Source organism: Oryzias melastigma, linkage group LG4 (assembly GCF_002922805.2).
Source record: "Oryzias melastigma strain HK-1 linkage group LG4, ASM292280v2, whole genome shotgun sequence".
In the NCBI taxonomy this organism is placed as follows: domain Eukaryota; kingdom Metazoa; phylum Chordata; class Actinopteri; order Beloniformes; family Adrianichthyidae; genus Oryzias; species Oryzias melastigma.
Genome location: NC_050515.1, coordinates 13265911 through 13280537, shown reverse-complemented (window position 1 = coordinate 13280537; position 14627 = coordinate 13265911). Strand labels below are relative to the sequence as shown.

Below are 14627 nucleotides of genomic sequence, written 5' to 3'. Positions count from 1 at the left end.
CTCTATAAATATTGAAAATAAAGAAATATGAACCCCTTTGTTAGACATCATTTTCGATCAAACGTGATCGATTTGAATGTGTCGGTTAAAAAGAAGGTAATACTTGATCAAATTGATGTTTTATCGCTGCAAGTGGTCTCAGTGTTTTGGTTTTTTTCCGTTCAGGCCCTTTTCCAACATGTCTTTTCTCACTTTTGTGGATTCTTTTCTGAGGAAAACAAAATACAGCAATGAGTAAAGAAGCTCCAAAGCAATGAAAAAATAAGAGAAGTTCAATGATTCTTGTACATCATGGCTTTCCAATGTCCTCTCATTTTCACATCTGTTAGTATAGCCACAAAAAAAAACATGAAATCCAACCACATGTCTGATGACATCACCACTGTCCACACCATTTAAAAAAAAAACATTCACAAAAACTGCTCAAACAAACCTCTCCGATACAAAAGTTACCCTACGATGTCTGTCTTTGTGAGAGGAAATCTCACAGTGTGGACTGTGAAATAACAGCAACAGTAAATGACAATTTTGCAATTTGGGTTTTCAAACTTGGTTTTGAAATGACAACATTTTTTAAAAAGGAGGAACCGGGAATCCTCCCCATGAAGCTGCTTGCACACATCCAAACAAAACACCACAACACAGACGTCTCAATTTAGATACTGTCCTTTAAAGAACTTATCTTAAAACTTTTTCCAAGAAGTGCATACTTGGTTTATATTTTATTTATATATATATATTTATATATATATTGCACAACATTTATATGTACATTTTAAATAAATATAATTGAATAAGTTTCTATTCAGTTTTTGCCATTCAGGTTGTTCCTATCTTTGCCTCCAAGTGTTTTAGTAAATAAATACAAAGTAGAAGGAAAAATATAAAATTAATGATTAGTAGAGAAATGCAAAAACATATGTAAGATTTCACAAAAAATGTTTAAAGGGGAAAGCTAGATTAGATTGTGGTTTTCATGATATAGATCTGAGGTCTGCAACCTTCAACAGTAAAAGAACCATGCTCTCGATAGGTCAAATTATCCCGTTTATTGCGATTTTCTCAAAACCTGAAATTGTTTTTTATGTTAGACCGCCACTTTTATTATTTAATTTCAAAATAAAAGACCCCTTGTGTCATAAAGGATCATTCTAGAGCAGCTCTGGACAGCTATTGTTGGGCACCATACGATAATATATGCTTTAAACTCATGAAAAATCAGACTTTTTACTAAAGTTTTGCTTATTATTTAAAACTTTTAGCTTATCTAAATGAAATTGATGGTGATTTATTCATCCTTATTAATATATATATATTTTTCTTTAAAAGCCACTTCGGAGAGCCACAGTGGTTGCAGACCCCTGATATACATAGATGAGAAAATAAAGTTTACATGACATACAGCACAATAGTTTTGAATTCAGCTTAGATGGATAATTTTTCCCTTCTCATCTACTGCCTCAGTTTTCTTTTCATTTTTTTCCCTAAACCAATATGAAACAAACTAGTGTAAACTTTGGAAGGATTTAAATGGCACTCTGAGGATGGAAGCCGTCAAATCCTTCTTGTCAAACCACACTGGGGAACAGTAAAACAATCCATCCAGCACCTCAGCTGCAAAGAGTCTGAAATGCTCTGCCGAGATTGGAGTTGCTCTGGCTTTGGTTCAGCGTGTCTTTTGATAAAAACACCTTTTTTTTCCTTACATAAAAGAATGAATCACTTTAAACGCTGGAGCGTTTGGACGTCAGAGCATTTCAGGAGCTTTCAGCGTGTTATTATCAACCCGTGAACCAAGAGAGGTGAGAAAAGGGGATGAAATAAGGACCTGAGGATCTGGGGTACAGCTCAAGAAGGACAAGAATAAAGACGAGAGAAAAAAGGGTCGGAGAAATGAATGCGTCTTAACATGCACAGTCCTGGTGAGGAGGGGCGGGCTGCTCTGTGAGCTGAGGCCCCTGTTTGGCCCCTGTAACCGCGGGGTCACCGGCGTCCAGACTCTCGGACATCTTTTCACAAATGATGTCGACGAGGCGCTCAAAAGTCTGCTTCACGTTGATGTTGTCCTTTGCACTGGCCTCAAAGAACTCAAAACCTGGTGGACAGAGAGGAGGTGGAAGGAGATCAGGTCAAAGTGGAAAACCTTCTCATTTCCTGGAGAGATTGATAAGCAAATTCTTTAAACACATTTTTCATGTTGTTCCTATTATTTCCTCTGATTTTCTGCTGCTAAATTAACCATCAAAATATTCAAAAGTCTGGCTTTCACTTTAAATCTCCCTTATTTTAAGTTTAATTTTTAGCCACAATTCTTAATTTCTTGTTTTTGGGTCATTTACTAAAAAACTGTCTTGCAACAACCACATTTTGACGTATTTAATTTAACATAATTTCAATCTCAGATTTAAAAATGATCCAGAAGAAGAGGCTTTACAAATAAAAAAGATTATTTATTTAATCAATTTATGCTACAATTTTAGTGCAGATTTATTAATGTTGAACCTAATACAAGCACTGTCATGATTTTTTTTTATAACTATTTTCGAATGTGCCAAAAATGAAAAAAAAACTTATAATTCCACTTTAGAAAAACAATGTTGCCTAGATAAAATCTTAAATTTTAAGTATCTTGAAGCATCAGGGAAACCATGAAAATAAAGAAAATGTGGTTTATGTGTATGTATTTTTAGTGCTGTTTGAATTTATTTTAAAAAAAAACAATGTAACTTTTTTTTTACCCCAAAGACAGTTCAAAATCTAGCACTTTAATGTCACCAGTGATGCCTTTATATCTGATAAATTCTAGAAATGCTATTTTCTTTACAGTAAAATAAAAAAATAAATAAAATGACACAAGTAGAAATGTCAAAAAAGTAAATTAAATAAAAAAAATAATAATGGGATTTTATTGGTCTGAAGCAATAAAAAAAAGTACAATAATTATTTCTGCAACAACTACAGTGTAACTAAACTGATCACAAACAGTAAACTCTAGAAAGGTTTTAGACTCGGTTTTCTTAAATATAAATGTTTGAATTCACAAAGCAGTTAAAGTTACATAAACATTTAGCAAAGTTTTCTTTCTAAAAGTAACATCAGATGATAAGAGAAGCTGGAAGCACCAACAGTAATAAGTCAGAGATGTGAGGTAGTTGAACTCACCGAGGTGTTCAGACAGTTGCCGTCCCCTATCTGCACTCACCACCCGCTCATCCTCCATGTCGCACTTGTTCCCCACCAGCAGCACCTGAGCGTTGTCCCACGAGTACGTTTTAATCTGAGTTGACCTGGGAATCAGGACAAACAGGTTTCTCTGCAGCTAATTTAGACTCACAATAAGTGAACCCCTGCATTAAAATGCAATGCGGTTGCACTTTTGCAAAATTGCAGTTGTAAACTGCAAATCTGATTTTTACTTGGGGGGACATTTTCTGTCACTGGTGTAGCATTGTGCTTCTGTCAGAGCTGTCAAACAGGATATGAAGGCACATGGTTGAGAATGAAACGTGTTGGAGAAATGACAAAGAGGTTTTTGTTTGAGCAGCACTTGTAACTCCCTCATCCCTTCTGCTGTGTGTTCAAAGACAAGCGGCTGTTTCGTAGAATCATAATAGCAAGGAAAGAATATTTGCAATAAAATGTCATTTTAACTTTCAAAAGAAAATGGGGTTTTGTACTCTGAGATTGCAAAACACACACACATCTAAAGTTTTAAGAAAAATAATAAAGATATTTGAGTGTAAAAGCGTCAGAAGGTTCGATTCTGTACTGAGTCACGACCCCAGCAGGAGACCAAAAGGATAAAAGATCCTGCAGCATTTCACTGTTCTGAAAGCTATTTAAACTCACTGAAATCACATCTATACTATCTGCTCTGTTCTTTTAGCTGCTGTATTTTGAGTACTGTGAATATTCAATTACACTTTCATTTCTCCTGTGCATCGGGAGGTCTTCACTTTTCACAAACTGCCCTTTCTCCAGAGAGACGTACCAGTCCTGCACGGCGTTGAAGGACTCTTCATTTGTGATGTCGTACATGAGGATGAAGCCCATGGCTCCTCGGTAGTAAGCCGTGGTGATGGTGCGGTAACGCTCCTGACCCGCCGTGTCCTGAAGAGAACACAAATAGACACATATTTTTTGTTAAAGCTGGTATGATAATAAAAAAAAATGTATTTGTAGCAATCTGACTGACAAATACCACAATAGCTACTGTATCTAAGAGTTTTTCCTTCATGCTTTTAGTCGTATATTTGACAAAACCATGAGACAGAGACCAGTAAGTGAAGTAAAGTGCTGCTGCTGGAGCTGCTGACCACTGCAGAGCAGACAGGATTACAAGACTTTGCTTTGACTCTGCAGCAAAGCTGCACAAGCAAATCTATTGAGAATGCATTGAATAAAAGTTTTACTGCTGAGCAAGATTTGCTACATCAGAGTTAACTTATGCAACAAACAATTTCTGCTCTAAAATTACCTAAATATATGTAGCATCTACTTTATATATATATTTTTAGCTGGAAACAAATTCAGGTGTAAGACACTGAATATAAAAAAAATGGAATACAAAATTGAAATAAACTATTAATGCTACAAAACAATAGGACTGCATAATCAATACATCAGCTTAACTGCTTTCAGTAAAGTGGAAAAACGACTGTTGGGTTTTGGATCTGCCTGTAGGGGACAGTAAAACACAGAACCTAAACTATTCACATTATACACACAAATAACTATTTCTTTTATAAAAAAATAAAAAAATCAATTTATAAAAATGTTTCTTTTGCCCCCCTAAAGGAAAAGCATCTATTGATATTTATAAATACAATGCATGATTGTGTAATAAAAGTGGCGTTGTTGGTGGAGTTGATGTAACCTAGAAACCATTGCCTGTTAAAACAAGTATTTTTAGGACTCTAAAAGTAACATTTGGCAGCATCAACCACATCTCTTATTTTTTAAGATTTCTAAGTATTTTTCTAAATCAATAGCTGCCCGTGTTCTTAAATAAAATACAGTATTAATGGACAAAAAAGGCTAGAATAAGCTGCAACTTTTAAAAAGCAATACTAAATGTTCATTTTCATTTCCAAGAAAGACTTGATTTACTGAGCAGTCCTGTTCACATTAAGAGAACATCTAAGCTGGTAAGTATCTTTTATTTTAAGTCCATCTTTGGAAATGTGTAGGTTCACTTTCATCAACAAAATCCACTGTGACATTCCTAATTTAATTTGAACGATTTGCCCATAAAAAAAAAAAAAATCAGATTCCTAATAATATATTTTTCAGAAAATAATAAATGCTGCAAATATATATGAATGAATATATGAATATAAAAATGGAACTCATGGTTGGTTGGTTAAAATTGATTTAGGTTATCAAACAACATAAGAAAGATCTTAAGTGGATTTCTCTATAAGACTTACATACAAATTCTACACCATTAAAATGGTTTTTGCAGCAGAAACTATAAAGTCAGTTCTTTTGTTCCTTTTGATTCACAGTGAGTTCCTCCAATCATGCATGACCGTTTTCAGGCAGCAATGCCTTTCTTGAAGGTTTTAGTTCTCGATTTTGACGTCCAGTCGTACCGATGGGTAAATTGTTCTGTACCGCATCCGCTGCAGGCTGTTCACCGTGATAGCATAAGCTCTGTAACTAACTCCTCACTAGCAGAGAGTGGTGTTATATAATAAACTCATCTCTTTTTGTCGGCAGTGGGTGGTAAAAACCTTGACATATGATAAAGCCAGAATATAGATGCAGGAAAATGTGCATTTTTGTGATAGTAAAAACTTGCAAAACACAGTTACATAAAAAATGTATTGTATGAGTTACAACTCAAGAATTACAACATAAATTCAATAAGTCTACTTTCTCTCCATGATTTTTAGGTAAAAGTCAAAAAACCTTTTGTCATTTTCTAGGATGTAGTTTCTGCAGAGTGGCAATAGTTCATTGGAGATTCGCCTCTGAGTTGTGGGCGGGACTTTTGGGTCGGGGTAAGTCTTCCCCTACTTCCCATCATCCATCTGTAAACACTCTTTCCTGTTAGCTTATAACCCATCAAAACCCCAACCTAACATTGTAATTTTTCATATTTACAATTTAAGTAAAGAAATACTCAGAAATGCAATTTTAAGCTTAATTTTCTTTAAATATGTCCTCAATCTTGAGAAAAAGAACATAAAAACACCAAAAACTCAATTTTCATTGAGTGGGTTTTCATGGAGTAAAAAAAATGTTGAAAATATTCTTTTAGCTGTTAGTTAAAGCTCTGTACTATTAAATAGTTGCAGTACACAGACCTGTTAAACTCAAACACACAGATGTTTTCCACCAACATGAATGAGAATCTACATAACAGGTCAAATCTACATAAATGGGATTAACTGCACACTGGAGAAAAAAGCCTTCATACAGCATTTGGATGGTTGAGCCTCCGTTTTACTCTGCATGAATATCAACTGATAGAGGAATGGGGGATGGTTGTGTGAATTTGTGATGGCTCTTGAGGGAAACGTGTAGTGCTGGGGGATGGGAAAGCAGCACCCAGTCATCGGTTTCTTCTTCTCCTATTGGCCAATCGCAGCTTTCTTACCAGAGGCAGGACCTGGCAAGGGCTGACAACAGAAGCAGTCTCACACACGCGTCCACGCACTCACACACAAATACCGCGGTCCGTTCACGGTCACGGCTCTGGCAACTGAAAAATGCCATGTAAAGGTAAAAACAATGCCAGGTTCACGAGCTCCAGTTTTTCTGAATCTGAGCAAACTATCATGTCTCTTTTGGAGCCAGCTTTGTGCTGATGGAGGTTCACAACAAACCACAAACACACAAAAATCTTTCTGAAAACAAATGATTTAAAATGTGATCATTTAGCTTTTACAATACATGGTCCACAAATCGATACAAAGATTCAACTAACTTTGTGTAATACGATATAGTTCATTTTTTATTCCTAAATGGATACAATCTAGATATTTATTATTCATTATTCCGAAAGCAAAAGTATTTTTCAAAAAATTAAATGAAATGTCTAAAATAAAAAATAAAAATCTGGAAAATAAAGTTATTGAGGTATATGAAGGATTAGAAGATGATATCCAACAGTTAGTTGAAATGATGGACAAACATTATTATCTATCAGTGATGATCCACAGTACCTTTTCCAGTTTTTTATCATTTAATTTGGCTTTCTGGAAATTATTTTTGTTTTCTGAAATGTTTTTTTCTTTTTTTTAACGTTTGGTTTTTGGAATTTTGATTTGTTTTTAAATATGTAATGCTTTTTTTTATATATAAAACATTTGTTTTGTTTCTTTAATTTTCATTGGGATCTTGATATTTTTGTGTAGAATGATTTGTTGATATGAATTGAACTTCAGGGCCACCGTACACCCATCACTGATTTTCACCTTCAGACCCAACTTGGTAGAATCAAGCTTGTGATTGGGCACCATTCTGCTAGCATCACATGGGCAGAAAAAGGCAATAGCTATGTCCGAATTCCCTCCCTACTCCCTAACTACTAAAAATAAATTGTGCCGGGCAATCCAGTACCCTGGATTTTAAAACCAATTCAGCCACCATGCACACTATATATATCTATTTTTATGACAAATATGAAAACATCAATTTCCCAAAGTAAAAACCAAATAATTATGAATATTTTACAAAGACCATATTAAGATAATGAAGACAATTTATGATACTTTAGATGAGGTGCTGCAAAACACTCAACATAATAATGACAACAATAGAGAATACATTTCTTAAGCTTGTAAGCAGTTTATTAATATATTCTTTGTAGACAATAGTCTCACTTTAGATGTTAATAATTCATTCTAAGTATTTTAATAAACCTTATTTGGCTTTTTGTACTAATAAATGTCTTACTAACACCAAACACATTTATAATGTTTGTTTATGTGTAAATAAAGCTTGTTAAGGAATCTGGTTATTAAGTTTTACCCTTTTTTTTAATCAAAAAAAAGTGTTGAAAAGCAAAGCATTGTGGTCTATATTCGCCATCGATGCACACTGGTTTTTTACAAAGACTTCTGGGAAATTTCTAGGGCACTCAATTTTGCAACTGTAGAGTCAGACAGCACTATAAAATGGCAAATGAAGTATATAGTGCACTAAGTAGTGAATAGAGAATACATTTGGACACAACCAAAGAAAGAGGCAACATTTGACAGAAACCGATTATTTCCTTCCCGATCAGTTTTATACATTTTTACCAACATAATTTTGCTCCCATCAGTGATTCTCTGTCAATACTGCTGCTACTTCCAGTGTTAGATCGATTTTTCGATACGTATCTGTATTTTTTACAACATCTATTTCAAAGTCCTCCTAACTACTCTTTAAGTGTTTGTGAGGAAAGTCACTTTTCAAACCGATGATGGATTTCCTCACAAGTCATAATTATTTGTGTTGAAAATCAGAAAAAATAAAGAAACCATTAAAATATTTGTGTTTTTACTTGGGTTCCAGAGCTTCAAACATATGATTACCTAAAATAAAAAACTCCTATGTTTTAACTGTTTTCCCCTGAAGAACAGCTATTGGTAAAGACCACACAGACAAAGGTATTTCAGAAAGGTTTAAATACACAAAACATTAAAAAAACAAAAACTCCTTTTATGCTTTTTTCAGTGAAAAATCCCCAGACCAGGTTCACAGGCTGAGCCAGGGAAATGTAAATGCCAAAGCTTCTCTGAATGTCAGATCTTTGGAGTCTGAACTGAATTCATTAAAGAATATTCCTGATATTTCTGCATTCAAATCCAAATCCATATGAGATAGAGGTCAGGGACAAACAAAGAGTGAGCAGATTTTAAAGCTGGCAGCAAGACAGGTTTTCTTTTTCATCAACAAGTTGTGTGAAAATGCAACATGTGGGATAAATATATAAAATATATATAAATATTTGTATTATTTTTCAATAGATGAAACTTTTAGAGTTGACTATTTATAAAAACACAAGAACTTGCATTATTGTTTTTTCCAACATCTAATTCTTCGTCCTGTCTTACCCAAATCTGTAGTTTGATCCTCTTGTCGTTCCTGTAGATGGTCTTCACCTTGAAGTCGATCCCCACCGTGCTGACGAAAGCGGGCGTGAAGGAGTCGTCGGCGTAGCGGAACAAGAAGGAGGTTTTTCCCACGCTGCTGTTGCCAATGATGAGGATCTTAAACATATAATCAAAATTCTGGTCCGTGGACTCCCTCTGCCCGTAAGTGGCTGTTGCCGATGCCATCTGTTGGGCAGAACCATAGGAGAATGTAGACAATATATGAGCAACAGTAAAAAGGATCCATATCATTCATGACAAAACAATGAAACACAAGAACATTACAAGATCCCCAAAAATGACATAAATATGAACAGAAAAACTACAGAGGACAAATAATATTTTATTACGACACAGTATATGGCTTCTTAGTTTACCAAAGTCGTAGTAAAACGTGGCGCCGTTTACCACAGAAGATATATTGAAGGAAATATAGATTAACTAGAATCATATTTATGGAAGATTTTCTTTTGTTTTTTAGAATAAAAAGAGATTTCTAATGTGGTTTATGAACCAAAAAATGGGGCAACGGTCTTGTTCGATTCATCACAGTCGGTAAAATACACTTGTTTTTTTTGTTTGCGTCTTTTTTAATCACAGCTGACATCATAATCCCGTCTACTACATTACAACTACTCTATAGGGTGTCATTTATTTTGAAAGAAAGTCACGTGATTCCCTGTCAAATGTTCTTATTTAAAAAAATAAGGGCTAATATCTCTTTATGTTTGTGTTTTAGAAATGTCAAAATCAACAGTTCATTTATATTAATCATAATCGTAACAAAAACATAAATACAAATCTGTGTAAGACTTTGTGACTGAGTTATAGTCAGTGAGAAATCAACTCGAATGTCTTTTTAAGTTGCAAACTCTTAGTCTAAAACTATCATAAAAATTATAGTGTAGCTTCAGCATTGTGTTGATGGCTTAAATCAAATTCTGGGCTGCAATAAGTGAAAAAAAAATGGGGCCCTCAAAATATTTACTTTCATTCTATACTTAACAGAACATTTGTGGTGATAATCTAAGACTTTTTCCTCCAATTATAGGGGCGTTTGGACCAGTTGTGTTGTTTCTTTTTTCAAGGGTAACTGTAGGGACTTATAGCTTTGTATCCCTCCGCCGGGAAGGTGTTCCGCATCACACTGTTCCGAGGAGGAGAAATGCATTTCTTCATGTGGGCGCGCTCTGAAACACAGACTTTTACATTTAAATGTAAGCTTTTGATTAAAAATAACCTTTTAAAAGCTTTAAAACTGATTCTATTATATATCTTCCAACTGCTGGAAGCTTCGTGCTAACGTAGATAACTGGCGAATATTGATGACGCCATAGAGTTTATGGCAGTAACATCCATATTTGAAGACATTATTTTTCTATATCTCTCTCTGTAGGAAGAAGCTGGAAGATGAGGGAAAGAATTAAGATTCGGCTTAAGTTTTGTAGCTCCAAGGCTGGAGGGAAAAAGGCAAATCTGAAATATAAAACGGTCTACTCCAGGCCTCGAGGGGAGGGGCCTCTGGTCACACACAAGATGGCTCCAGAATCAATCTCTAGCCAGAAGCGGATATTTCCTAAACTTTAGGAAACCCTTTCAAAAAGAGTATTTTAAATTTTTTTCAGAACTATCAGCTTTTAAGTTTTTAATCCAAATAAACTGTAATTTAGTGTGAAATATGAGCTTCAAATTGGACAGAGTCATTATTAATAAGTGTTCAAATTCATATAACTACAACCGTTTACCTCTGGAGAAAAAGCCAGCATCTTTTTTCTCTATGTATCAGTTGATCACATAAGCACTTACAGTATAATCAAAGGGAAAAAAGTCGACAGCTTAAAACGGGGGCATTTCCAGCCAATGATTTTGGGCGCAAATTATGTTCTTTTTTTTTTGCAGCAGTGCTCCGGCAGGTGGAGAGACTTTTTAATTTTTGAGCATTATTTTTTTCTCTGTGGCCATATTCTCTTGGACTGATTACCTGGTTCAGGTGCGTCCAGCCAATTAGAACATGCCAGAGCAGGAAATTGGAAAACATGCAGGAATGCGGCTCTCGAGGCCTGACGTTTCCTATCCCAGGTCTACTCCCTTCTACAACTTCAGCACCACGGACAGCACCACCCAGTTAAGAGGCTGAAGTGAATGCGACTGAATACATATTTTAACATCTATCTGATAAAAAATAAACAGAATTTGAGATGTCTCGCTAAAAAGTTAACCCCTGGAAAAAAGTGTTTACAAAAAGTTTGATTCCAGCCCCATGTGTGAGACTCAGCATTCGAGATGACAGTGATTAACTAGCTGGTTCCACAAGTTCCTGTGTGGATATTAATCAAAGCAGCATATTGCAAAGTCAGGAGAAAAACAACAAACTGATTTTCTGACTTTCATCATCAGCAAAACTTTGGAGGCAGTCACTATCAGTACGGTACCATAAAGTTTCATTTCAAAGTTTTATGGCTAATATTATATTTTAAAGAAACAAAAAATCCTGAAAATTGCTTATACAAGGAAAATTTACATTTCCAGACAAAATTCAATTTATTTGTTTACAAAGCAGATCTAAATATAAACTTTTCAACAACTATTTAAGTTTAAAGCTTTACTACAAAATATGAAACTGAATTAATTTAGGTCAAACTAAGCAGACAAAACAATCTTATCTGTGAATCTCACTTGTAGCTGCATCATCTCAAAGAATGAGTAAAAAAGTATAAATAAATAAAAACCACTATGGCTCACATGTTTAACTGAACATGTGTTGGCATGCAAACAATGAAACTCCAGGGATTCAGGAGGAAGCAGCCATGCTGACTCATAGGAATACAATGACCTGAGCCCACAGGACTCTCAGAGCCCCTCCACCGCCTCTATATTTAGACACTTATCTCCACTTGGCTGATCTGGAACACTGGGACTCTGAGAGGAGAAAGAACAACCAAAACAAGTGCACCCTCCTCACAGTCCGGCCGATCGGCTTACACGAAGAAACAGAGAGATGCTTGTTAAAAATTGAAGAAAACTCGACCTTTCCTCAACACTTCGTTGGTGTGTGAGGTACTGGGAGCTCAGCAAGGGATGTACAACCTTCACAACTGCATTGTGGGTTACAGAGAGTGACAAAATCCACATTATTTTCAAGTTTTGTTAGGATCTTTAGGTAAATATAATTCATCCCAATTTTGTTTCTACATTTAAAAATGTTTTTATAAAAAAGTCATTTAAAAAAGGATTATATTCAAAGTAAGAGTTTAATGATTACATACTAAACTTCTTATGTTTGGTTTCAACATCAGCTCAAACACATTTTAGCTTAACTCACCTGTTGGTTGAGTTTTATCAGCCTCATGCTTTTATGCTTTTATAACTGAAATGCATTTAAGATCATTTGAAAAACCTTCACCTTCCCAGATAAACTCTTTTTTTGTGAAGCAGAGCAGCAAAAAGAATCCCAATGATGCACGTCAGGCTCCACAACTGGAAGTGAGATCACATGTGATCACAGTCAGAGCTGGGTGTTCAGTTTCCCCCATTAGCTGCTTTATTAGAAATGAATGTTCTTGTGTTACTGCTTCACCAAAGTGCCTGCTCAGCTCTAAAAACTGCTGTTACTGCAGGCTGAGCTGAAGAGACAGCTTGGAACTTTGAAGATAGAAGAAGACATTAAAATTAAGATATTTAAAGACCCACTTCTAATCAGCTTTTCTAATAGAGTTCCCAGTGGACTTTTGATTATAAATATGCAATTTTTAGCCAAAATTTAAATAAATTAGTTTTCTAGGACATAGTTTCTGAAGAGCGGCAGGAGTTCATTACAAATTTCTCTCCAAGTTGTGGGCAGGACTGTTGGTGCAATGTAAGCCTGCCCACATTTCCCGTCATCTATCCGTTTACACGCTCTCACAGCCCCAAACTATTAGGGCTGGGTTGATAAAATTGATTAATTGATCTGAATCAATCTAAGTTTAATAGATCAATAATCGATCCATAAAAATAAAATTGATTTAACACATAAAGCCAAAGTCCACTAGCTCGATGCTAACGTTGAATGGAATTTCCCATAGGACGGCTAATGCTAACGCTCAGTCGACCAAAACATACATTGTTGAGTAAATGAATATCTTTATATATTCACAGGTATGAACTTTCCAAACTCTTTTAAGGGAATCATTTTAAAGTAACCATTCGTGGTCTAAAACACTATTTTTTGTCCATTCTTTGCTTATTCTTCTTGAAAAAATTGTACTGCTATAACGCAAGCTCCACCTAGTGGTCAAACTGAAACGCCCTCCAGGAGAGGCAGAACAATGTTTACAATGTTAATGATCAGAACATTTTTGTTAAACCTTTTCCTTAAAAAAACATGTAACACTGCATGCTATTAACAATTATTACTTCACTAATACATTTTACGATATGTGAACTGTATCAGATTATCTGATTGTGGATTCACAGCGATTTTAATAAGGAAATACTCAGATATCCATAATACATTACCTTTGACACATTAAAGAACATTTTTTTAATGAAATTAGCATTTTTTTTAGCTCTTTTCCTACCCGTAAGTAAGACTACTCGATCTCTGATGGACCGCCCATTTCATGACATCATCCTAGAGCCGTCCTCTGCACTGTCTGCGTTTCTCCCACGAAAACAAACATCCAAACTTTTGCAGAGATGGATGAGCATATTATGCTTAGAAAATAAATGCTTTTTGCCGATCACCGCTAGCTCCACAGAGAAAGTGGATGTGTGTGTTAGTCTGGGCACAGACTCTTCTTGGAAGGGGCTGTTCCCCACTTTATGATGTCACAATGTGAGAACCCGCTCGTTTTGGTGGATAGGGAGGGGCTTGTACTCAGAGCAAAGCGTTTTATGCTCAAAGATGCGTGAATGGAACAAAAATGTTTTTTGTGAAAGATATAATACATTAAAATCTCAAAAATGTTAAATTTGCACAGTATAGGCCATTTCAGAGCACTAAATATAATGTTTCATCAACTTTTGAATTACAATTTTTGAACAAAAAGTCATTACAAACAATATAGTTAAAAAAACATAATAAAATACCTAATAAAATGTTTGTAGAATTGACTTTCCCTTCAAAAGTAGCTGAACAAAAACATTAGAGCAATCAGTTAAATGGCTTAAAGCTTTGTTTTGTTCCTGTCTTGGTATGGAAGGTCCTTGGAGCAAAAACTGGACATGTGGGATTAAACTATGATGACAATTTAAAAGCAGCAAGAGTCAGAAAAGTTTGCTTGATATAGAACATCATTCAGACTGTTGGCTTTAAGCCCTGATTCACTGACAGAGAAATCTTTCACAATTACGGAGCCTCCTTAGGAAAACAAACCAACTCAAATATAGAATGTTTATCAAGAGCAAAGAAGAGGGTAACCTGATCAGCCCGAGCAGCACGCCTGGTTTTTGTCAAGCACGGTCATTAACTCTTGTGGGTTTTCAGACGAGGCTATTAAACTCATGCTCAGTGTGACGGTGTGGTGAGATTATTGCTGCCTTTGCTGTGTGTCAGAG

General features: G+C 35.3%; 1 protein-coding gene across 1 annotated transcript in view; it reads right to left on the bottom strand.

Moving 5' to 3' along the window:
* Positions 1–709: 709 nt before the first annotated feature.
* rab3ab (RAB3A, member RAS oncogene family, b) overlaps positions 710–14627 on the bottom strand; it is a 22248-nt gene continuing 8330 nt past the window's right edge. The window contains exons 2-5 of the mRNA XM_024278942.2: positions 9051–9275; positions 3992–4110; positions 3163–3287; positions 710–2095 (exon numbers count right to left, since the gene is read on the bottom strand). Of these exons, the coding sequence (XP_024134710.1) occupies positions 1905–2095; positions 3163–3287; positions 3992–4110; positions 9051–9275 (660 nt within the window). The 3' untranslated portion in view covers positions 710–1904. The remainder of the gene's footprint in view (positions 2096–3162; positions 3288–3991; positions 4111–9050; positions 9276–14627) is intronic.